Source organism: Sminthopsis crassicaudata, chromosome 4 (genome assembly GCF_048593235.1).
Source record: "Sminthopsis crassicaudata isolate SCR6 chromosome 4, ASM4859323v1, whole genome shotgun sequence".
NCBI classification, from domain to species: domain Eukaryota; kingdom Metazoa; phylum Chordata; class Mammalia; order Dasyuromorphia; family Dasyuridae; genus Sminthopsis; species Sminthopsis crassicaudata.
In genome coordinates this window covers 64796712-64823059 of record NC_133620.1, presented here as the reverse complement: position 1 = coordinate 64823059, position 26348 = coordinate 64796712, and the positions used below count along the sequence as shown (strand labels likewise).

General features: G+C 37.8%; 1 protein-coding gene across 2 annotated transcripts in view; it reads right to left on the bottom strand.

The window, feature by feature from the left end:
- Positions 1-343: 343 nt before the first annotated feature.
- The window catches only part of PAPPA2 (pappalysin 2), a 559101-nt gene continuing 533096 nt past the window's right edge, over positions 344-26348 (bottom strand). For both annotated transcript variants that reach the window (XM_074308442.1, XM_074308441.1), the window contains 2 exons: positions 4611-4709; positions 344-651 (listed from right to left, as the gene is read on the bottom strand). In XM_074308442.1, coding sequence (XP_074164543.1) covers positions 577-651; positions 4611-4709 — 174 coding nt within the window. In that variant the 3' untranslated portion in view covers positions 344-576. The remainder of the gene's footprint in view (positions 652-4610; positions 4710-26348) is intronic.

Here is a 26348-nt window from a genome sequence, read left to right as displayed (position 1 = left end):
TAGGTTAGAGAAGACAGAGCTGGCTAGATAGGTAGAGCATTTGTGGTAAGAAGGTACAGAGTCCCTGGCAGCTTCTCCTAGGTGACTTTGAGTCTGAGTTTTCAAGCTGGATGTGAGTGGGGTGGGGAGCAAGGAAGGAGAAGAAAAGGAGAGTGTCAGAGATGGCAATGAGAGTGGAGATTGATTCAGGGGGGTCTTGGCCCATCAAGAGTAGCTGTTCTGTCACTTGAATGAAGTTCTCCCCTTTTACAATGTATGATAATGATGGTTATCAATAACTCAAATGTCTTTTGCCATGCTTGACACTTAGAAGTATTCTTTGATAGAATGTGCTCTCCCCTCATCTTCTTTTCTTTTCTTTTCTTTTTTTTTTTTTATGAGCTCTTCCAGGAATCTCTTCTTTCCACCAATCTTGATTTACAGAAAATTCTTTTCTTCAGATTTCCCTTCCTTCCTCACCCACCCCACCCCATCTTAGCCAGAGGATCTCCCCAAGAGGGGATAGTCACCTCTAGCTTTCAGCCTCCTATGCTAGCAGGGGGAGGGGGGAAGGGGGGGAAGGGGCTTTTGCCCCATTTATTGATTCTCTTCTGCTTTAGGATCCCGACAGGTGCATTCATCTTGCTCACAGTCAGCAGCAAATGGGATTACCTATAAGAGATAGACAGAAAACTGTATCACTTGGAAGTTTGTTTTTTTTAATCCACTACTGTTTATTTCAAGATCACTTTAACCACAATTCACCCATACTTATCTTTATGGCATTGTTACTGCTTTTTTCTTATACCCAGATGAAATAACCAAAATAGGCAGTTTCTATGTCTTACATTTTCTTCTCAGATAAGTTATATTGTGATTTAAAAAAAAACACAGAGGGAAAAAAAAACAAGAAAAATAAAGAAAAAATTAATTCAATCTGCATTCAGAATCCATCATCCCTTTTTTCTGGAAATGAAAAGCTTTTTTTTTATTATAAGTGTTTGAGAATTAATTTTCTTGTATCATAATATTTCTGAGAATGGATATTATATACAGCTAATCATTATGCAAAATTGCTGTAATTATAATCTGGTTCTGCTTATTTCACTTTGCATCCATCCATGTAAGTCTTCCCAGGTTCTTCTGAGAGCATCCTGCTTGTCATTTCGACTTAGAAATTTTTAACACTCTTCATATCCATTGTCTCATGTTCTGCAACACTAGATAAAAGTGTTTTTTCCTTCCTTGATGTTAATCTTGACTTTAGTGGTATAAGGAATTTGTGATAAGAAAACACATTTCCCTGATGTAGGTCTAAACAGTCCGCTATCTTATAATTTCCTAACTGGGATTCTTAACCTTAGATTCCTGATTTCATGGAGAGATTTCATGCAGCTTGTGAACCTCAATAGGGAAAAATAGTACAAATTGGCTTTCACTAACTTCTAACTGAAATTTAGCACTTCCTTCAAGCATTCACTTATAAGTGAAAAAAAAAATTTACTCTGAAATGTTTTGCTACATTGCAAAAGGTATCTGTGACAAAAAAAAAAAAAAAAGGAATAAGAATTCTTGTTTGAGAGAGTCACTGGAGCAAATGTAACTTGCCAAATGACTAGCCAAGCATCACACAGACAGAATATATCAAAAGCAACTTGAACCCAGGTCTTTTATTGATAGAACCAGCTCTCAATCCACTATATCATGAGAAAATAGGCGGGATAGTCATTTTGCAGATGAGGAAACAGGATTATACAGATGAAGTAATTTGGCCAGTGTCCCCTACATTAGTGACAGAGTTTATGCTAAAATACATATTTCCTGATTTCTAATCTGGGATATCTGATATTTACCATCAGATGATATAATGCTTAAGTGCTGAACTTGTAGTTGGGAAAACTTGAATTCAAATCTTACCATAAGCACTTAGAAATTGTGTGACCCTATTAACAGTATGGCACTGTTAACTTAGACTCAATTTCCCCATCTAAAAAATGGAGTATTTTCATACCCATCTCACCAAGTTAATGTGAGAATCAAAAAGAGATAATAAGTGTAAAACACTTTGCAGTCCTAAAAGTGTTGTACATATGTTAATTATCAGTATTAGTAATATAGCAGTAGTAGTAGTAATAGTACTAATAGTAGTAGTAGCTGCAGCAGCAGTAATAGTTGTAGTAGTAGTAATAATGGTATTAATAGTAGAAGTAGTAGTCATAGTTGTAGTCATAGTCATAGTAGTAGTAGTAGTTAGTAGTAGTAGTAGTATTGGAGGAGTCAAAGCATTGTTATAGTCTTACGAATCTTAAAAGTTTTATAGGAAAATTCTGTCACTTTTAGTTCCTTTCCTGATAAATATATTTGTCCTGTCTGCTCTAAAGATTTATTGAAAAGCTCAGAACTCTGGCAAAAAACCCAGCTCTCTTCCACTGATTTGGAAATGACTAAATCCCTTCTTCATAGGTTTCCCCCTTTCAAAAGTGCCCCAGAACATACCTATACTTCCACTAGACCTCCCTTTCTCCAATAATTGTGCTTTCAGATTATCCTTTTTTGCCAACTTGTCTATAATGATTTACTGAAGTCAGGGTTTATGGGGTACATAAGTACTCCAGGAAGTATGCAGAATATACAAAGATCTTGTCTTGTATTTGACCAAAAAATCCAAGATAGTCAAATTCATAACCAAGAGAAATCTATTCTCAGTATACTCAGTGCCCTGAGTAGAAGGATTGATTCAGGGATTTTGTTGGGTAGTGTTGCTTGGGTATTGCTTCCCAGCTAAAATTCATGTGCCTGGGGCAACATGGACTAAATGGTATCCCAGGAGGAATAAGGTTTCTTTCAAAAGCTAGTTTCTATGAAGTAATATTCACAGGCATTTAAATGAGGTAGTAATAAAGTCACGATCAGTAGGATAATGAGGTGAGAAGAGATGAATAGCTAGTGGCTCTGACTCTGCTACCTCCTTGGGTGACCAGAAATTCCTCAGGAACACAGCATAGGGCAAAAGGAATGATAATCAAATGGAGTCCTTGATCAAGGTCTTCTTCAGCCTCAATGTAGAGACCAAACTGGCTGAATTTCAACCTTGTACTTCAGACTTTTAGGTGGTAGAAAACTGACCCTTCTAAGACTTTGCTAATTTGGGAACTGGGATGGCTCCTGGATATTTGAGATGTTACAAACGCATTGACTTTTTGAACGGAAAGGAATGTGGAAATTGCATGCACTGATACTGTAGGCCCATGTAGAATGAGGCAAGATTTCCCTGACCAGTTGCAACTTGTAAAAATCTTCCTCCCAGTCCTTTTACTATTCTGTCCTATTATATGAGCTCTGCCTTCCCTTCCAGCTGGCAGAATCTCCTCCACAATATCCTGTCAAAAAGGCTATTCATCTGGTGTGATCACCTTCCTCATTACTCTTTAAATCCCAATGCTCTCAGCTCATCCAGATCAGTGATTCTCAAATTGTGACCTAGTGAGCTTTCTAGTGTGATCTGTAGAATTGTCTCTTGAATGAATAATATGCTTATGTCACTTTATTTAAAAAATAAAACAGATACAATCTCATGACTGTTTCAACAAACAAACCTTTCCTCCTCATTTATTCTATGGAAGTTTGGAGAAGGTGATAATTAAGTCAGAATGGTTGTGGTGGATGATTTTTTTTTAATTTGTTTGTTTTTTGTTTTTTTGTTTTGTTTTGTTTTGTTTTGCTTTGCTTTGCTTTTGTTTCTAGGATTAAGCAAGGCTGAAGAAGAACACAGAACTATACTAAAAATCCAAAACTTGAATCCTGTATCTCTTAAGATTTTCCCTTTCCCCCAGGGTATTCTTCTGAATATCCAAAGAAATTCAATTTAAGGAGACACAGAACATCAGAGGAGAAAGGAACTTCAGAGGCCATCTAACATTCCCATCCATACCTGAAAAAGAGTTGCCATGATAGTGTACCTTACAATAGAAGTGAATCCCTTTAACTCTAAAAGTTGTTCATCCTACATCAGATAAAGCTGATTTTATGAAGTTTTGGGCATCAAGCTGGAATCTTTGTAACTCCTATCCATTCACTGATCCTATTTCTGTTCTTGAAGTCCAGTAAAATAAGATTCATGCCTCATCCAGACAGTGACCCTTTAAATAGCTGAAGACCAGCATCATAGTATTTCCCCCTTCCTCCTTCTCCAAAGTGAACATCCTCAGTTCCTATATGATCTTCTTATATCACAGTTAAGGGGAGTTTATACTATAATTTTTCTCTTTGGGACACTTCCCAGCTTATTGATGCTCTCTAAAGTGTATGAGCCAAAATAGAACACATAACTCTAGATTCTGATCAGAGCAGAATAACAGTAGGATTAGCACTTCTCTATTTCCAAAGTCTCTTAATACTAAGATCACACTAAGAGTGTGTGTGTGTGTGTGTGTGTGTGTGTGTGTGTGTGTGTGTGTTTGTGTAACAAAGGAGAAATATTTGAGCAAAATAAGTAGGCTGTTTCTGGAAATCAAGCCCTGCCAAAAACCCAGACTGGTTTGGCTGATGAACCGATTCAAGTTCAGATAAGTGCTTTGCAAGATCTGCTCTTAACCCTAGGGGCCCCCTTGCCCAAACTTTGTTCAACCTACCTTCTTGGAAGAAAGGGTTGAAGAACAGCAGTCTCCACCATCATACTGACAGTAAGCTCGGTTGTTGATTGTATCACACCACCCATCGGCTTGGAAAGGCTGGTGGGGAAAATGAGAAGTCAGTCTATATATGATCCCATTTGTCATTGTTCCTCTAGGTCCAGCCTAGGATTATACAGAGGAAAAGCAGACTCCATAGAATCAGTGAAGTTAACAACTTTTTGTGTTTCTACTTCATTTAAACCTAATTTACCTACAAGTCAAGATGATGTCACTGGTACTCTTTGAGAACAAAGGATAGACAAGAACAACAATGGGAGAAGGAAAGAATTCTGACCAAATCTTATATAGAAGTGAAGTATTAGTATCTGATAATGGTGATGAACTCTTAATGACTCCAGGTCCAATGACAACTTAGGGCTGCTCATGAGTATCAGACATGTCTTTAGACTCCTGAAGGGGTCCTTTTGTGCTAGTCATTGTATATTTTTGTAAGTGATTATAAACTGCTTTATCCATGCCCTAAGATGGCATGGGGAAATAGATATGAATTATCACTTAATTTTTCCAAGTAATAGCAAAGTCTCAAGACAAGAATGACTCCACTGATCAGGAGGCCAGAAGGAACCTGTAGGACTACCTAAACTCTAGCCTCTACCTGTAGCTCCCATCACTACTACCTGTAGGTAGGTCACTGGCCATTTCTCCTGCTTCTAATCCAGCAGGGATAATGGCATCTATCCCTTCTCCTGGATCATATGAGAACTTAGAAATAGGAGCTTCCAGAGCTATGTAAACACAAAAGGATGACTGCCCCAGAGCAGCTTGTCACTGCGTTTGGTGACCCCCGTCCTGGGGCAGAAATGTTCACACATGTGTAGCAGTCCTGTGCACACAGTGGTGAAACCACGGATAACAGGGGAGTAAGCCAAACAGTTTCCATTTACTCCTGCTACTGCTGCAAGTTAGCAGGAACCAAAATGGGAATCAGGCCCAGGCCAAACCAGAGTTAATGGAGTGTTTCACCCCAAAAGAGAACATACGATAAGAACAGCAACAAGTGGTTAAACAATAACTCAGTGGCCCAAAGCCATGGATCTGAAGAGGAAAAGCCCTGGCAGGAAATACAGTCCCACAGCATCTTGGAGGACTTACCAGCCAGCCCACCTACTCAATAACATTGGCTCTCTTCCATCCTGAGCTGATGCATTGCTGCAAAGCCTCTAAAAACCTCTCAAGTTAATTGCTTAGGGCAGGGATTCTTAACCATTTTTGTGTTTTCGACCCCATTGGCAGTCTGGTTGAAACCTATGGATTTCTTCAAAAAATAAAGTTTTTAAGTGTGTAAAATAAATAAATAAATAGAACAATAAAAGAAACTAAATCTATTGAGATATAGATATAAAAATGCTTTTAAGAATAAAAATTATTAAGAATAAGTTCATGAAAATCCAGTGAAGAATAGTTTTGGCTATATAACATACAGATGCTTCCCTAGTTATAACCAACTCTTATTCTGAGCTTTCATGACCAAATCCCTTGTTTATGCCTCAGTGTCAGTTTCCTGAGATAATATCATCCATTTCAACAGCTTATAGATGCCGCTAGTAAAAGATAACCTATGAAATATGTTGAATTAATTTATTTTATATTAGATATGTATTATTTTATACATGTATATATTTATTTAGTGACCCTGCTTCTATTTGCATTTGGCATCAACTTGGCCACTATTCTGAAGTTTAAATAGGGAACAACCATTCTAGCCATCATTATTTAAGCAAATCACATGCTAAGGGGTCCCTAAGTAACTGAAAACCTAAGCAGCCTGCACATCAGTATGCTGACCGCTGAAATACCGCTACCTCCGGGACAAAATATGATGTCCATTTAACAGTTGATCAATAATGTCAACTGAGAACAGGAGAGAAGACCAAGTTTTCTTTTCATCATAAAGGTGAATGGAGGAATAACACAAATCGCTAAGATTGTGAGTATTTTGGATATTTGGGGCATAGTGCTTTGTCTCTACAGAGCCTAGTCTGATGGCAAAATCAGGATTTCTATTATACATCCATCCAAACAAGGATTTATTGGACCCAAGGCAATCTCAGATGTTTATGGGAATATCTGTACATGACACAGAAGGCCAGAAAGATGATAAAGGGAAGAAAGGTTCAGAGGTAAGCTTTCCTCTTTCAACCTTGTATCTTCTCATTTTTCCCCAACTCTATCTGACTCATTGAAAAACTAAATCCATCTCTTAGTTCTTTTCCATGTAAATGTCTATTTTTAAAAATACAGCAATACAAACAAGCTTTCCCTCCATATGTATATATGGCTTCCAAAGTGAGAGTTTTAGGTTTTCTTATATCTGTAAGAAGGAACTTGCCAGTGAGGACTGTTAATGTTACGATGGGTAATGGGAAGCTGTGTAATCTACTTCTCAGGAAGCCTTTAAGAGAAGGATGAATTCTCATCTGGAAATCATTAAGCATGGTCCGCCTGGAAGAAAGGAGCATGGCTAGGTGACCTCCTAAGTCCTTTCCAACTCCATAATCCTATATGACTAAAATGATTTACAGACTACTTTTGTGCCTCTGTGAAGTCTTCTAGGAAGGGATAGGGAGGGAAGAAGAAAGAGAAATGGGGAAATCATTGGAAAGACCAGGATTTAATTTTACTCTATACCTATTAGAATTAATTGCTCCTCCCCCAACCTTCCAAAACCAACCACTCCACCCTAAACAAACAGAGTTGCCTATGGCAACATGTGCTGGGGAAACTAGACTGCTTGTATCCAAAGTTACAATGGAAAAAAAAATAGGAGGGGGAAAATGACTAATTGATCCAAAATCTTGAAAGCCTCTGAAGCCTGGATGAAGTCTAGGGGGCTTTGTCTCAACAACTGAAAGGTATCAGGCTTGGGATCTGGGATATAATATGTGTTGGAATTGTCCTAAATTTAGTCATTTTTCCTCCAAAAAAAAAAAAAAAAGCTTTCTCATTCTGACGGGGCAGAGTTCCCACCCCCACCTTAAAAACATATATTCATTTCACCACCTAGTCAGTCTTACATATCTAGAGTAAGTAACAGCTCGTTTATCTGGCATCAATCAGAAAATTCATTATATGGATAACTGAAGCTTGTTTCTTCAAGGCTAAAACTTTCCTTTTAATCATTTTGGTAGATGTCTATTTTTAAAAATGTACACATTCTTGTGCTCTAAATTAGAACTTAGGAAATATAACTTCACTTTTTCAATGATATAAAATCCTAATTTAGAGAATCAATGTCAATATCATGCTAGAGAAATTTAGGAAAATAAATAATTTGGAATAAGAAAACCAAAATTCAAATCCTGATTCAGCCACCTCGTTACCATCTCTGCAGTGATTCTAACAAATCCCTAGATTTCTCTGGTTCTGGTACTGTAAAACAGCCGTTTCCACTTCTAAGGCTGGGATTCTATGATCTTAAAACAGGGAAGGATTGGGGCTAGGATTTAGCTAGCCCAGTACTGATGAGTATGTACAGAAAAGTTGACTGATAGAGTAACACACCAAAGTGGACTTTGGAATGTACATTTTCTATACCTGGTGGTGAAAAGAAACCCATTTGATTTGTTATAGAGCTGAGGCTGTAGTACCTTCAAAAGCCAAAGTAGATATTTTAATCTGACCCTTTACTGATTGACAGGTATTGAATAAGAAGAACAAGATGCTGTGGGTGTCCAGGTAGGGGATACCATGAAGTTGAGAGCATGCAGGTGTTGTTTCCTTCTCTTATTGTTACGTCTATTTCTATTTTTTTTTCCTTGTTTTTAAGAGAAAGAGCATTGCTTCACAAATAGCAAAAGCCTGTCTTGTGACCCTCAGAAGGTTAGAATGACAAGTTATCACAAGTCTAGGATCAGGAGTGCATGATGGGATTTGCCTATAGCCAAGTGGTGAGGAGTTAAGTATCTGATGAACTACTTGACCCAGCCAGGGGTGGCTGAGATGGGACTTAAACAGCAGCTGTGCCATCTTTAGTGGGACAAATGCTATTTAGAAAGTGCTTGAAAATCCCCAAAAGCTGAGGTGATTTAGGGGAGAGTATTTCCTTCAGTGTTAGCGGAAGTGTTAATACTTCCCTTCTTGCCATATCATCACAGAAAATTCCAATAGAAGTTAATCAATTAAAAGTAATTGAGATAACAATAACTAGTGCCTAAAAGTGGGGGAAGAGAACATGCTGGAATAGGGGTTCCAAATAATAACTAGAGAAGAATCACTTCAGTTCACCTAAAACCTGAAGAGGAAATATAGCCAGTCTAACACTGGGAACTCATGTGCACTTTATTTTTTAGGTTGGGGAAGGGATAGGGAAGTATAAAACCAGAATCCCTGCACTAATGAAGCCTTCAGGATTTGGTTTTTGCCCTCATGCTGAATGGCCCCAAGCTTCTTTGCCTTTACAATTACTGTTTGTTTGTTTTTTGAATCATTGTGTTTTGTATTTTTCCCTCACAGACAGACTATCAGCTATGATTCTTTGCTGCTGTCAGTATGACTGTGTGTAGCAGTCTCCCCACCCTTCCAATTTATTGCTTCTATTAGGCTGTGGGTGGGAAATGAGATAAAAGCATTTCTCAGAAATATGTCTAAAAAAGGAGTAGATAGAGGCCGGAGTGAGGACCTGGGAGGAGCTCTCCTATGAGGAAAGTACATGAGCCATGGTGTATGACATCTGTTTTGGCTGAACAGAGAACTGTTTTTCTCCCCCTCTCCTTGACCTTCTGCTTCTGAGCTGTGTTCCCAACAGTTAAGGTTGCTGAGTAAGTGACCTCCTGATAAGTGAGTGATTCTTATGCTAGACATACAGGTACATAATAAAATGGGGCATAATATAGCATAACATTGGTCTATATTCCTGGTATCCAGAGGCTGGGACAGTCACCTTCTCTGAGTATGTGGTCCCATGACCAAAATGCCTTTTCAAAGGGATATGCTGAAAGCATGGCAAACAAATTACTTATGTGCTGGACACTGGGAAGTGTAAGCTTGCAATGTGGCGCTGGGCACCCATCATCTGTGTAGCACCCCAGAAGAGAGAGTTTACAGTGATAGAAATCATATGTCTGAAAGAAAAGAGAGACCCACATGCTTTCTCTGGGTACATAAAAGGGAAGAAAAATATTTTCCTATGGGTAGAGAAATGAGTAAGTATGGTCTGGCCTATCATAAAATAAAGCCCCCTGAAGGGGTCTAAAATATGATGATTGAATAAATGAATTATTGAAAATATCCCATTTCTTATCAACTTCAAATGGATTTCCTTCTAAGTTTAAGAACAAAGCATATGAGTTCTATAATACTTTTTCTTTTTCCAAGAAAGATAAGGTTGAAGCAGAAAATGGGAGAGAGAGAGAGAGAGAGAGAGAGAGAGAGAGAGAGAGAGAGAGAGAGAGAGAGAGAGAGAGAGAGAGAAAGAGAGAGAAAGAGACTGAGATTGACAGGTCAAGAGATATATGGAGTTTGAGATATCTTTGAGATATCCAGCTCAAAATATTCAATAAGTAGTTACTGAGACTGACGCTAGGGAGAGAGAAGGTTGACTCTCTACATGTGGGAATAATCTTCATAGAAATGATAATCAAACAAAAGCTGATGACACCATCAAGCAATACAATATAGACTGAAAAGAGAAGATCCAGGACAGAGCCTTGGGGTGGATTTGTATAGGATGTAGCATGAATGGAGATCCTGTACTGGACACATTGAAAAGGAGCAGTCAGATAAGAAAAAGGGAAAGAACAAGAAGGGAGAGGAGATAGAGAGATCAATGACAGAGACAGAGAAACAGAGACAGAGAGACAAAGAGCACCCCCAAACCTCAATCTGAAAACTCCTAGAATTTTTACTGGATATGAGTAGATGGGTCCCAATCTCCCCTCTCAATACAAGATATACTCCCCTTTCTTCTATCTTCCTTGATTATGTTTCATGGGGTAGTCGGAGATGCATAGTAGGGAACTTCTATAACCAAGACGACTAATTCTCTTAAGATAAAGAGCATGATAGGACTCTGCTTCTCTTATTTCAAAGTGTTAGAAGCCTGGAGAAGGTGTTAATCTAATCAAAAAGTTGATTCATGACTAATGCCTGATTACTGTTTTGTTCTGCCTTTCCTAAGTCACCTCCCAACAAAACCTCACAGTCAGTCCATCCTTTGGATGACTAATCACAGTCACATCTGTTTCTTTGTATTGTTTAGGCTGCATCTGTCTGGCCAAATAGAAGCTTTTTTTTTTTTTTTTTTTTTTTTTTTTCCCCCCAAAGCAGCTGTGGTGCAGGCACCCAGTGAAGTTTTTTTTAACAGCTTGGGGGAGAGTGTGTAAAAATATAAATACATATATCTACATATATCCCCATGTATACACATGCATCCATTCTGCTTCCCTGCTCAATGATCTTTGACTTACTTGTTATTTTCCTAACCCCATATGTTGGAAGGATTCACTCGCTTTTATCAGTCCTTTGCTTGAGCCCTCTTGTGTCCCTCTTTGGAATGCAAAATCCAGATTCTCTTAGCATCATAGAACTTCAACTGGAAAGAAAATTTGGAATTATCTAGTCCAATGTCTCCACTCAGTTGCCCTGCACTCCTTGGTGACTGAGGTCTTGCTTCCTTTCAAACTATCTTGAAATGATGAGATGGAGCACTGAGAGACCAATCAAGCCCCCTCGTTTACAAATAAGGAAACTGAAGCCCCCCAAAGTTGAAGTAAAACTTGCTCAGATTCACTCAGGTGGATTCACAGAAAGCGCAGTATTTGAACTCAGGTCTTTAGCTTCCTGATCTGGAATTGTCTTGTACTTCATAACACACTACTGCTATTAACTGACTCATCTACCACACTTAATTTTGATAGCAGTATGCACATTCCTTAGGTGTGCATGTGAGGAAGCTTTCAGCTTTGGTCCTGGAATACCGAAATCAATCAAATTATGTAAAAGGAGCAAGACTCAAGTGTAAAAAGGTACAATGCCATTCTCTTCCTCATTTTTTTTTTTTTTTTTTTTAGTACTTCAGGAATGGACTAAAGATCAAATCTGAACAAACCCAGTAAAGGTCAAAGGGCTCAGTATTTGGTTTGACCCCTTGATTGTCCCTTGAGGTTTAAACCTGGATAAGAAGGGAACCTTGGAGCTGGATCATCGAGGCCCCAGTCACAGCTGTGCATGTGTGAAAGCAGAGAACAGCTGTTTTTAGGCAGAGGGAGCCTGAATCCAGGTGTCTGAGTTGATCCTGTATCTCATTTCCATCATCAGAGGGAAAATGAGAAAGAGAATCAACCTACTTCTTTGTGTTTGGACCTTGGAGCTTATAGGAATGTGTATACATGGGGATAGACTGCCCTGGCTTGGTTGACTTCTCCATATGAAATATTGTGGGTTTGGGGAAAATCCTCCTAGAGATGATATGAGTTTACATGACTACACATATCCTTTGTTGAACTGGGAGCTTCTGCTACCAGTGGTTAAGGGACATCCCCTACAAAGCTGCAGGTAGGAGCTGAGATGTTCCCCCATAAGACTGGGAAAACTACAACGTTATCCCTCTGGACCTCTCTCTTTAATGCTTAACCCACCATTCAATATTGATAAAAAGTATTTGTTGAGCCTTTATTGATGAATTGAGCTACATTGTTCAACATTGTATTCAGTGCTCTGAGTATTTTAGGGTTTAGTCAAGGTATTTATTCCACAAAACTTAAATCCAGATCCTGTCCTTCACAGCTCCATTAAAGGCCAGAAATATATGTGGTCTCTGAAATATAAAAACTAGATGTTATTATTAGATCTTTCAATAATTGCTAATTGCTCCCAGACACAAAGTATCTCCTTGATGCTGATGCTAATATTATCCTGAAATGGCTGTCAATATAGAAAGCACTTCCAACCTTGGAGGAAGCAAAATCACCACTAATTCAAAGGACTGTGGGAAATTTTATAAATTGTTGAGGAGGGGATACATGCTAAATTGTTGTATTACCAATGATGACTTACATATATGAATTTGGATGAAGCTGGAAGGAAGGAAGGAAGGAAGGAAGGAAGGAAGGAAGGAAGGAAGGAAGGAAGGAAGGAAGGAAGGAAGGAAGGAAGGAAGGAAGGAAGGAAGGAAGGAAGGAAGGAAGGAAGGAAGGAAGGAAGGAAGGAAGGAAGGAAGGAAGGAAGGAAGGAAAGAAAAGAAAGAGAAAGACAGACAGAAGGAAAGACAGAAAGGCCCTTATTTGATTGGATCTTCAGAATAAGAAAGCTGCTCCCACCCTTAAAGCTCTACCATCCTTAAAAAGAACCAGAGATTCATGGATCCATGGCTAGTAGGAACCTGAGAAGCCATCTTATCCAACCTCCTCATTTTTCAGATCAGGAAACAGAGATGGGAAGCTTTTGCTCAGTAATAAGTCTTGTAAGTAGGATTTTAAAGCAGGTCTTCTGAGGAGAAGAGAAAAAAGACAACTTGGGAAAGAATTAGGTTTCCTAAAATTGAAAATCAGCAACACTGAGGTTACCCAAGACTTTCTCAACCTACTTGGGTCTTTTTATACTGAAAAGATATAATGCTTTCTCTTGCTTTCCTTCAAAGAAATTTAAGTTTATCTAGGAAGAAGTGGAATAGATGGAAGAGAATAAAAGATCAAATTTCTTTTATTCTTCCAAACTGCTTATAGTTTAGAATACTCTCAAAGTGAAAATGACCAAAATCCTTTCCTATCTAAGGTAATTAATCAATTTAGGTTTTAAAAGCCCAAAATGTACTTTACCATCAAAGAACAGCTTTTAAACACTGTATACACAAATGAATGAGAGTGGGGAGAAGATATTTTTAACAGGAAGTCAAATGGAGCCTTTTACCAGTATAACCCTGGCTGGGTCCTTCATCACCCACTCTAGCCAGCTCACTGGCACTCACCTGTACCTTATCCTTTGCCTCCCCCCCCACCTATATTCATTAGAAGTTTTTAGAGTTCAAAATTAAGATGATGAGTCATGAGCACTGATTTTCTGCCACATTCTATCAGAGCAGCCTAAACTTAATGCTGAAGGTAGCTGTAACATTGGGATGTAAGGACTCTCCACAATGCTTTGGAGTCAAGGGGGAATGGCTCATCTCCCCTCAACAATAGCTGGAAATTTAAATTTTAGTCATTTCCTTGCATCAAAATATGAAATGTCAGTGAAGACAAGAAGGAAAATAAGCAGGACATCACAGGATGGTTTCAGAGGAAAGGGAGAGTAGGGAATAGAAAAGATGAATGTATTCATGGATGCACCATAAGAAAATTACAAGCAAGTCTTCTGGTTGGAAAGAGTACTGGTGCAGTGAATCTGGACACATAAACTTATATATCGTGCTGTGAAGAAGAGAGTTATAGTAGTGTGGGAAAAAAATCTGAATTGGACATCAGAGGATCTGGCTGGATTATTTACTATTTCTGTATAACTTTGGGCAAGTCATTTATTCATCCTTATTTCTAGTCTCCACATCAATAAAATGAAAGAGTTATATGGGATGAACTCAAATATCCCCTGTAGCTCTGGAGTGTAGCCCAACAGAAGGTGTCCCTTTGCAGAGGTAGTGTGAGCCTCAGTCTAAAGTCTTAGAACCCTGCCTATGATGGCTGTCAGAAACATTTTAGGAATTCTTTTCGTACAGATATAAAAAGCAAAAGCACTTTTCCCAGGGCAGAGGAAAACAATCCTGACTGTTATCTTTCTGTGTATCTTTACAAAAGTCCTAAAGCCAATTCTTAGGATTCAAGGATCAAGTAATGTACCAGCAAGGAACAATTCATCCTGATGGACAATGTGGAGATTCCAGCAGCTGAATATCAATATAGTATCGATATATATATATGGATATACATATATATGTGATGTGAAAATAAAGGCACTAGAAGTGATGATATGAAATAGATTTATGAAGTAGATTTGGGAGAGCATAATGGTTAGTAACATAGAACAACCACAATATAGACATCCATCAGAGGTAACAAAGGTTTGCCATTTGTGTATGTGAAATAACTCATGTGCTCAAATAAATATAACTAGGCAAGACAGAGTCACACTGACTGAGCAATTTACTTTGGGGAAATACCACTTTTAAGGTCTCAGGGGAGATGGAAGAGTGAGCATGTAGGATTTAGGAAGTTGTTTGGTTATCTAAAAATATGCTAGTCAACTTTGGATAATCAACAATAGACTCCAGCACTTTCTAGCTGGGTGACTCTGGACAAGTCACTTTAAGTTATTCTGAACTTTACAATCATCCACAAATGTGAACATTCTTAAAAGAAGTGTATAGGAAACCATACAAAACACACACACACACACACACACACACACACACACACACACACACACATATATATATATATATATATATATATATATATATATATATATATATATATATATATACACACATACACACATACTCCCAAAATGCATACTTTTTTTGTTTTCTATAATAAAGATTTATGGTTTCCTATACACTTCTTTTTACTTTCCTAAAATGCAAGTTTTCTATAATAAAGATTTATGGTTTCCTATACACTTCTTTTTACTTTCTCTGTTATGTAGTAATGTTCATATTTGTTGATGATTGTAAAGTTCAGAATAAAAAAAAAAAAAAAAAACATTTTTAAGAGATTAAGTCTTGGAGTTAAGGAAGCTGGATGCACAAAAGTCAGAATTGAAAGTTCCAAAGTATGCATGCTAAATTCTAAGGAACTTGAGAGGCCATAAAATTCAATCTCAGTCACTTTGCAGATGGAGAAACTGAGCCCTGGGAGGTAAAGTGAAGATAAGACATGTTATCTGATTAGGGATTTGGATTCACTGAATCCTGTACTCTACAACTTGCAGCCTTCTAGAAACAGGGTAATAAGTGTTTTGCATGAGGCTGGAGGAAAAAAAAAAAAAAAAAAAAAAAACAGTGTGAGAGGGATCATTTGGAGTATCTTAACATCTGACACATTCCAAACCATTACTGACACCTTCCTCCAACACAGTCACAGAAGAAAACAGGAAGATGAAGAGACTCCTTGTGACTTGTATTTCAGCCAAAAATAACCTTTCAACAGTCCCTTTCATTTTGTTCCTAATAAAGATTGATGGTAACCCATGGATTCTCTCACTCATCCACACATCTAAGCAGATGACTTTCTAATATCTATCACAGAACCCGAAGCAGAAAATATCAATAGCCCACCCATGTTAGCTTGTCCAAGGACAAAGATAAAGTGCACACTATCCTGGCTGCGTAGGGTTTATTGATAACACGTTAAAATTGGCAACACTCTGCTGGGAGTAGTCATGTTGGCTAAGTGTTCAGTAGCTGGAATATCGATAGACAAACTCCATGCCTAAGTTTTCATTTCATGGTTTTATGTTCACTTTAAGATTTCCCACTCTATCCCAGGCCATTTCCAGTCATCCTGATCTGTATCTTGCCACTGGATCCAGATGGCCCTGGAGGAGAAAGTGAGGCTGGTTATTTTACACAAAATTCCCTCATTTAAATCCAACTCACACGCATGTCATTGCATCACCTCCCTGATATCATGATCTTCTTCAAGAACAAAGGATAAACAACAATAAAGATATATAAAGTGATTTGGATTTGGATGCTGGAAAACCCTAGTTTCAAATTCTGTTGACTCTTACTAATTAAATAGGTGTGGAAAAACCCCATTACCCCTCAAGTCCTCACCCTAGCCCAAGTCCTGGTCAAATTTCTAAGAGTTTTAGTTGAATATAGGTTGTGTTCAGCAATGATGGAGGGAGTTTATACATTGAATATTCCCTTAAGAACAAAAATCACACATCCTAGGAACGAACACTGACATTCACTTTACCATACCCCTAACTTGTAAAAGCTAATGAGTAAAATCTTGACAAAAGCCTGAACAAAATAATTGAAAGGATATAAAATCCTAAAGATACAAATGTAGAAGACTTGCCACTTCACAAGTGACCACATTCTAGGAAAAAGGGCTCCTTAATGACACAGATCCAGCCATTCTTTCCTTGGACATATCTCAAACGGTATCCATACTGAGACAATTTGGGAAGAGTGTTATAGATGGTTAATAATAATAATGATAGCACTAACAATAACCACTGACATTTCTATAACATTTTAAAGTTTGTTAAAAAAAAAAACACACATACTCTTAATCTCATCATCTTCATAGGTGACATTTACATAGTACCTACTGGGCTAAAAATTCACAAATATCTTATTTGATCCCCACAAGAACCTACCAAGTACTATTATTATTCTCATTTTACAGATAAGGAAACTGAGGTAAACAGTGCTTAAGTGACTTTGCCAGAATCACATAGCTAGAAACTGTTTAAACTAAGTCTTCTTGATCCCGGCTCAGTGTTTTATTCATGGAACCATTTACTGACCCTCTGAGCTTCATCAAGCCAAACCAAAACAAAAGCCTTGTGAAGTAGTAGAGATAGAAATTTTCTCCATTTGACATTTAAGGAAACTGAATCTTAGAGGTTAAATTACTTGACCAAGGTCACTCAGGTGTGTCAAGAATCAGTATTAGAGCACAGGTCATCACAACAAAGTGTGCCTTTCATAATCTATGCCACATTTTCATAATCACGCCTGAATGCTACCTATCTCATAGAATGGCTAGGAAGAAAATGCTTTTTAAAACCTTAAAGCACTAAATGTTTTTGGCCTGTGATTCAGTGATGCTTCATAGTTGGGAGTTATTAAAACCTACTGTTTGAATCCAGGATGGCACCTCCATTCTAAAAGTGCCATATGGCAGCAGTTTTTACCATATTGTCTGGGGATCATCAGGAGTCCCCTTAGGCTTTCTAGGTGGTCTGTGAGCTACAGTTCTGTGGCACTGATGTCTATGATGTGACAATGATTATACTTTTGTTTCTGACATGAATTTATAATTCACATATGATAATACCTCATTAGTGTCATTCAAAGCAATGTCATTTTTCTCATTAATTCTAGTGAGAATTTTAAAGTGAGGTAGCTGACCTGAAGAATTTTTATGGAATGCACATTTTATACATATATATGCATGTATGTATGCATGAATGCATATGTATGTGCATATCTTTTGTTTAACTGAAACTTTCAATGAGGAAACTCCCTCTACCACTATTGGTCCCTACTCTGCAACTTATGAGAGAGGTTCTAGGAGTAGTTGAGAAGTTACATGATTTGTCTTGAGTCAAATAGCCAGTATGTGTCACGGTCATTATTTGAATGCAAATCTTGATTCTGAGTCTGAAGCTCCATTCAGTATGCCATGCTGCCCTTCAGATACCCATAGGACAGACTCGATTTGGAAATTATCATTGGTCCCATTACCACTGGGGAAATAAGAGGCACTTGGTTCACACATCTGACATATCCTATGGGTGTGCCTGTGGCTTTGTTTCCAATTTAGACCCATTCTACCCTCCTCAAACAACCTGAGAATCCTCTTTTCCTAGGTGTCCTTCATATTGCAAGCATTGATTTCAAACTCAGTATAGTCTGCTGACTGAAACCCTAAATTTGAACCAGAGTTTTGTGCTACATCCAGTACATCCTGTCCTCTAGTTGTATTATCCCCTGAACTACCCTGCTCCCTTCCCCCAAAGAATTTCCTCAACTTAAAGTTTAATCCAGTGAAACTCTAGCTATAGTTTTAAATCTTAGCTAAGAAAATTTCTGGCCATCTTTTAAGAAAACTGTATACATTTTAGTGTGTTCTAAACAGTGGTGATGCATTCTTGTTCCTTCAGGTCACTCTTGAGATTTCACAGCCAGAATGATGAGCTGCCTCCCAACTCCAATGGACACTCAGCAATCAGGACTCTTAAAGAAATCCTTTTGTTGTCTATTCATTTCAGTCATGTTCATTCATGATGGACTCTTTCAAATGCTGCATAGAGTTTTCTTGGCTAAGATTCTAGAGAGCTTGCCATTTCCTTTAAAACTCATTTGACAGATAAGAAAACTGGGGTAAATGGAGTTAAGTGACTTGCCCAATGTCCACAGTTAGCAAGTGTCTGACACCAGATTTGAATTCAGCAAGATGAATCTTTCTGGCTCCAGGTCTGGCACCTAGCCCCTAACACATTTTATAGCCTGAGCACCTAGTTACTAAGGAGCACTAGTACCTGGATCTGGGATTAAAGTGTGGCCTAAGTAAGCTCTATCCTACCAGATTACCTGATGAAATGTGAGCTACCTGATAATGCAATTAGGGGATCTTGGGACAGTAGAATATACAATTATTAAGGAAAGATATTTTCTCTTCTTATCTCCTATGTCTTATGTAATACCTGGCACATGACAAATGCTTAATAAATCTGTATTGAATTGAAAGTTCACCGCATTCCATAGCTGTAGGATTGAAATAAAAATGACTACATGCTATTACACAACTCTTGGAAAAGAGAAGACCATTTGGAGGCTGAGGTCTTGTAAACCCGGAGAAGAAAAGGCCTAAAGGTCAGGCCGGTCAGAGATGCTTGAATGACCTTGAAAGGGTGTCTTGTGGAAAAGGTGTGGAGCTCATTTATTCTTGTCTCAGAGGCCAGAATTAGGAACCAAAGAGTCTAAAAGAACATGAGCACTCTCAGAAGAGGGACTGAGCCATTTTTGAACCTTTGTATTCTCATCACCTAGAGCAATATCCTGCAAATTTTGTTGCTCAGTTATTTTAGTCATTCTAATTTTTTTTCACTTTGGCAATTGTCACAATGGCAATTTGAGTGGTTTGCCATTTCTTTCTCCTATTAATTTTTACAGATGAGAAAACTGAGGCAAAAAAGGGTTAGATGACTTGCTCAAGGTCCCAGAGTTGTTAAGTATCTGAGACCATGAACTCAGATCTTCCTGACTGTAGTTTCAGCATTCTATTCACTGCACCACCTAAATGGTGAATTCTTAATAAGTATTTTTTGAATTTGAAGTTGTAGTGAGGCAGATTTTGAATAGAAAATTTTACTAACAATTGGCACTCAGGTTTTTGGAAGCATTGAAATTTCTCAAATGTGGAAGGCTTTTGAGTGAATGCTGAATGGCCACTTTGTAGAGATCCTTCCTCTTTAGGTATGTGTTGGATCAGATGATCTCCAATACCTCTCAATCATGATATTCTGAGATCCTAGGATCCATGATAGATCAAAGCAAAAACCTCCAGGTACAAAGCATTATACTACATTAAGAGACAGAACTTTGTGGGCATAGACTTGTCTATCTTTGATGCAAGAATGAAGGAGAATCAGCTTGGTCTTGGTGGATAAAAAAAGGTTAGGAAGAGAAAAAGAAAAAAAGAGGAGGAGGAAGAACAAGGGAAAAAGTACAGGAGGAAAAAGGGGAGAAGGAGGAGGAAGAGGAAGTAGAGGGGGAGATGAAGAGGAGGAGGAAAAGGAAGAGAAGGAACAGGAGGAAGAGGAGTAACAAGAGGAACAGTAGGAGGAAAGGAAAAGAAGGAAGAAGAGGAAGAAAAGGAAGAGAAGGAAGAAAGGAAGAAGAACAGAAAGAGGAGGAAGAGAAGGAGGAAGAAGAGGAAGAAAAGGAGGAAGAGGAGGAGGAAAGGAGAAGAAAAGAAGAGGAAGGAAAGGAAGACCGGGAAGACAAGAAGAGGAAAAAGAGAAAGAGGAGGAAGAAGAAGAGGAAGAACGAAAAGGAAGAGGAAGAGGAAGATAAGAAGTCAGAGGAGGGGAGAGAAAAGGAGGAAGAGGAGCTGACATTGGAGAAGGCTGGGAAAAGTAGAAATTTGTTGACAATCTCCAAGCATGGCCCCTGGCAAAATCATGAAGTTGACTAAATTTGTTGCAGGACTCTCTTTTTGAGGCTGAAATAACCTAGTAGAGGAAAAAAATTCATTTAATTTCCCTATAACTCAGTTTCTTTATCTCTCAAGTGAGGAGCTTGGAATAGATGGGCCCAGAGGATGCTTTCAGATCAGAATTTAAGATCCCACAATTCTTTATTTTTCAGCTGCCTTATCCCCACAAATGGTAGCTGATAGTGGCTTAGATCTCTCCTAAAGATTTAGTTGAAAAGGTTTCTGGGCACAAAGAAATACTTCACTTATGGTGAATTAGAGAGCATCCTGAGAAAGTGAGAGGGTTGTTTGGAGTTAGCGGAACTTTTCTGGTGCTCTTCTAATTGCACTCATGATGTCACAAAGAAGTGGCTTTCTGAGCCTTCTTGACCCTCTGCTGGCTACTGTACTAGGGTTCTAAGCAATGACACCTTTTGCCCAACTGTTACCAGATGGAAGGTGGATGAGATGAAAAATAGAGACTGTGTACTTCATATTAGATTAATGGAATTGAGGTGAATTAAACCCAGGAAAGGAAGAAGAAGGCAAGCTATACTTTATCCTTCCTATTATTTCATTTCATCCTCTTCATAACATAGAGAGTTTTGGTTTGATTTCAGTTTACAGGAGGGCAAGTCAAGCCAGAAATGGCGATGATAATGTTACATCTAAGCCCTCAACACGTGTGTCCCATCCTTCTACCCCCTTTCCCCCCAACAGGCCAGGCAACTCGACCGGCTTTTCTTGGCTCTTCCTGCCTGCCTGTGGAAGATGACTGGGAATGCAGACTGTGGGAGGAAACGACAATGTTCATTGTTTGGATTAAATATTTTTCTTGGCCTTCCTACTGTTTGCTGAGTGTCTTATTTTTTTTTTCCCCCTTCTCTCATTCTCTCTCATTCCCTCCCTCCCTTGGCAGTCAAAAACCATACTCAGTGCAGATAGAGTGGGCAAGGAGTATGCTACCTACAAACAATTTCTAGCTCTTCCCTTCAATGCCCCTTAATGAGTAAAAACATCACGGGACTGGTAAAGAGAAAGAATATTAGATCTATAGTCAGAGGCTCTGGGTGCAAATTCACTTTCTGCCTTTTACTAGCTGTGTGACATTGAACAAATCATTTCCCCTCTCTTAGCCTCAGTTTCCCCTCTGATAAAATGAAGAACTTGAAAAGCTTTTTCACTCTTTATGGTGTAGAAAGTATTTAATTCTCTGACATACTTTGGGGGGGATTTGTTGGGGTCTTTCAAAGGTTACAGGAAGGTACAATTTTCCAATATTCTCATTAAAAGGTGAGCTCCCTGAAGGCAGGAAAAGTACATTTTGCCTTTCTTTCTATAGCCAGTGTTTCTCATGGGGCCTAAAACATAATAATTGCTTAATAAATATTTGCTGTGACTAGTCACATCTTTAAAAAAATGAGGCAATTGGATTAAGTAAATTCTGAGATTCAGTTTAGTTAAAATCTAGGATCCTATCCCCTAAAAAAACTGGATATGTGGGGGGGTATTCTTCTTTTATAAGATATATCTACATTTCTCAAGATGGTTTTGACTGAAACTATGTGTGATGATAAGGTGCTGAAGAATGAAGAATGAGAATCCCATTTATGAAATCTAATGCTATTAGATCATCTTACCAATTAATATCTACTGCAAACAACATATTGATCCTCTTAAAGAATATGGAAGAGAAAAATCATGGAAACTGGTCCCATAGAGTCACAATTTATTGGGGACATGAGACATAGTTACATGAACATCGAAAATTTAGAACCTTATAAAAATGAATATTGAAAACTATCTTTACATGTAATCAGAAAAAATACTATTTACCAAAATAGATAAATAAATGAATAAATAAACAAATGAATGAATGAATGAACAAATAAGTAAACAAATAAGTGAAGGTGAAAAGATTACCAAGGCTATTATGAGGATCAAATAATATATTTAAAGCAATTTGAAAACTTGAAATATCATGTAAATGCTAGCTATCACTATTATTTTCACTATATATTATTATTACAATTCCAGATGATAGGAAAGATTAAAAAAAAATTAGAGTTGGAAGAAGCATTTCAACCACTCCTGGTACAGGAATTATGTTCCTATTATCTCTCAGAGATAATCATATGATATGCTTGAATACTCCCCTTAGGGATGCCAGATGAGGCTATGAACTTGTTTAGAATAATATTAAATGTTAATAAGTTCTTCCTTATTTTTGACACAAATGGATGATCTAGGTAATAAGTGCTAGAATTTCTGGGGTGAAAGAAATAACTTTAAATTTTCAAGGAAGAATTTATATAAGATTGTTAAGATTTATGCTGCCTCAAAAAATAGAAAAATGATGATCACTTAAGAGAATGGAAAGAAGGGGTATGGAGGAATAAGATGGGCAGAAGATGTTATTCCTAGAAGGGAGAAAAAATATGAAAAAAAAGAACTTTTCAAAAAGAGAGAGAGAGGGAGATGTTTAAGGAATGGTGACCATATCAAATGTGCTGTGTAAAGGATTTGTGTAAAGAAGAAGGTTGATAAAAAATGAAACCATATCCAAATTTTAGATTTAAGCTTTTTTAAAAAAGACAAGAAAGCAGGCTGCTGAGGCAACTTGAAGCCAGATTATAAGGACTTTGAATGCCAGGATGAAAAATCAGAACTTTATTATTCTGTAGGCAATGAGAAGGCATTGAAAGCTTTTGAATGCTGGTAGTGATAATATGCAACTATTGTTTTCAGAAAGACTGGTGAGTCATTAGTATCCATGGTGGTCTCAAGGAGAAAGAGATTGGACCAATTAAGGGTCCACTATAGATGACCACATGCAAAATAATAATGGCCTGAACTACTATGGGAATGAAAGGAAGAGATGGATTTGGGAGCTATTTGAAAGGAATACTTAACAAGATATGATAACTGGTTTACTCATGAAGGTCAAAGATGAATCTCTCCTTTTTATATAAAAAATTCTAATTACATGAAAAATGTCATACTGTTCTCTAAACTGATAGGGACTAGGAACTAGAACTGTGATTTTATTGGTATATGGAAATTTCAAGTGAGGAAACTCCCTTCACCATGCAGGTTGGCACCTTTTCTGAAACTTTTCATCAAGAATATCCTGGAACACTCAGAAGTCACTCAGATAGTATGTGTCAAGGGCAGGATTTAGCCCTCAGTCATCATAGACCAAAGGTCACCTATTTACCCAGTATTTCATGTTGTCTTTCAAAAGTATAAGAGTTGAAGTATGAATCCAGTTCTTCCTGACTTCAACCCAGCAGTCTGACCTCTCTGCCATGCTGTCTCTGGAGAACAAAATAATGGTCACTGAAAAATGTTTGCCATTCCTCCTAGAAAGAACCAAGACAACCCAACAAGTGAGTCATAAGCCACAAATAATAATTCCAATGAAGCTAACACAATTACTTCAAGGTTTCCTTATAAAGCAATCCCCTCACAACAATCCTGAAAACTATTTAATGTGAGTATCAAGATCTCCAACTTGCAAATGGGAAATCTAAAGCTAAAAGACAATAAATCTTAGAGTCATGACACTAGTAAGTGATGATTCCAAGACCTGTGTATCATGTTCCCTTTTCCAATCATCACATTCTCATTCTCTTAAATAAAAACTATAAGCATTTTTTTTTCTCCTTACAGAGGTGAAAGAGCAACTATAATCTCATCAACATAGTGGTTGATCTTCTATATTTCTCCCAGTTTCCCTAAATACCCTAATATTTCAGAGAGGCTTTATCTGTCACCAAAAGAAATTCATTATTCTAAATATGGTAACAGACACACACACACACACACACACACACACACACACACACACACACACACACACATATATATATATATATATATATATATATATATATATATATATATATATATATATATATATATATATATATATATATATATATATTTAAATTTATCAACATATGTACTTGCCCGCAGCCTCTTTTCTTTTAGCTTCAGCCTAATTTTTTAGTTCTTATATCTAAGAACAAGCTCCAAATCAGGCAGCTATTTACTCTGATTCTCACCTTCACCTGTCACGCCAGCCTGGGTTACAAGCCCTACTGTTCTGTTCTCCATTAGCCATTCAGCACATCCCAGTTCAATTTCATCCATATGGAACCTATTCTCTGTGCAAAAGTCTTGTTGACATTCTCTTTATCTGCAGGATACTTGTCTGTGTATCCTATCCTCTCATCTGCAGATCTGGTGCATCTGTTTCACACCATGTTCTCCGGCCTCATTTCCTTGGTCTTGCCTTCTCACTGAGCAGAGAGTCTTGGTGTTCCTCCTCTTCCCCCTTAAAGCATGCAAATCCCAGGGAGGTATCCTAGCAGGTGGCTCAGTATCCACAAAGATCTTCCACATTAGGTCTTTAGAAGCCTGGTGTGACTGGTTCACATGCTTTTGATCTCCCTTCAGTCATTCCTTTGTCTTTCCTCCCCCACTTCCACATTTTTTTTTTCTCCATCACATACTAAGAACACCAACCAACCATCAGCCAATTCTATCCTTGGGATACAGAGCCAGAAAACCAAGGCATCTTCAATTAGGCTCACAGAGTGCTGCTTTTGAAAACTGCCACGTCTCTTACATCCATCTTACATCCTCTTCTCCCAGCTTATACAGCCACCACATAAGTTTAGATGTCATCATATCCCACCTATTTGAATATTTTGAATAAATTTGAATGACCATTTGAATAACCTGATTATTCTCCTCCCTTACAAAGTCACTCCCTATTTCAATCCACCATCTATACAGATGTTAATTTAAATCTTGGAAGCCTATCATTGTTCTGAAAAAACTTGGTGAATGTTGTCTAGAAAACAATACAAGCTTTTCCATTAAGAATCAGCATTTAAGGGTAAATCTATGTCTGTTTGTGTTTTTTTTTTTTAGGCTATTTGCCCATGACTCTCCTCTGACCTGCTAAGTTCAAGTCAAATCAGAAATAACTTGTGAATGAATGAAAAGGTCATAAGAATTTGATGCTAAATTGTGAGATGAACAATTGTCACTCTTGACTCCCTTTTGAGAGCCTAATCAATGTCTCACAGCCAGAGGAAAGTTACCTCATAAACTGTGAAATCCTGGATAGATGAAACACAGAAATGAGGTGACAAAGTATCTACTTGGCTTCTCTGTTTTTTGTTTGTTTTGTTTTGTTTTGTTTTATTTTGTTTTGTTTTGTTTTGTTTTTAGTGGACATGTAGCTTGAGGCACTGTCCTGGCTACAGCTGGAATCAGAAAATCTATAGTCAGAAGTATCTCTGACGTTGTTTCCTGTGTGATCCTCAACAAATCACTTGAATAAGTATAAAATGGTCAGGTTGGGATTAGAATGATTTTCCAAGGAGATTAACCATATGATGAGATCTAGAAAGAAAGCAACATTTTAAAATACATGAAGTTCTTTCCTCTTGTCTGTCCATTCCCCTTATCCCTTATCCACTGGCATTAATACAGTGATATCCCTTCTAAACACTCAGTGACTTCATTTCCTTTCCTCTGATCATAATATATCCTCAGAACATGTAGTAGTGCCTAGATGAAAGAGTTCTGGACTTGAAGTTAGGAGATGGGTTCAAATTCTGCCTTCTGTATTTCCTCTTTATGTGACTCTGGACAAAATCCTTATTATCCCAGAATCCCACTTTTTTCAGCTGTAGAGACAATAATAACTATACTAGTTATCTTGCAGAATTGTCATGATGAAAAGTGCTTTACAATTTTTTTTTCAATTATTAGTTATCATTATTGGTTCTGACTTGCACTTTTTAGCATTGCAGGTAAATTTCAGTGTAGCAATGACACTAATGGGGATTGG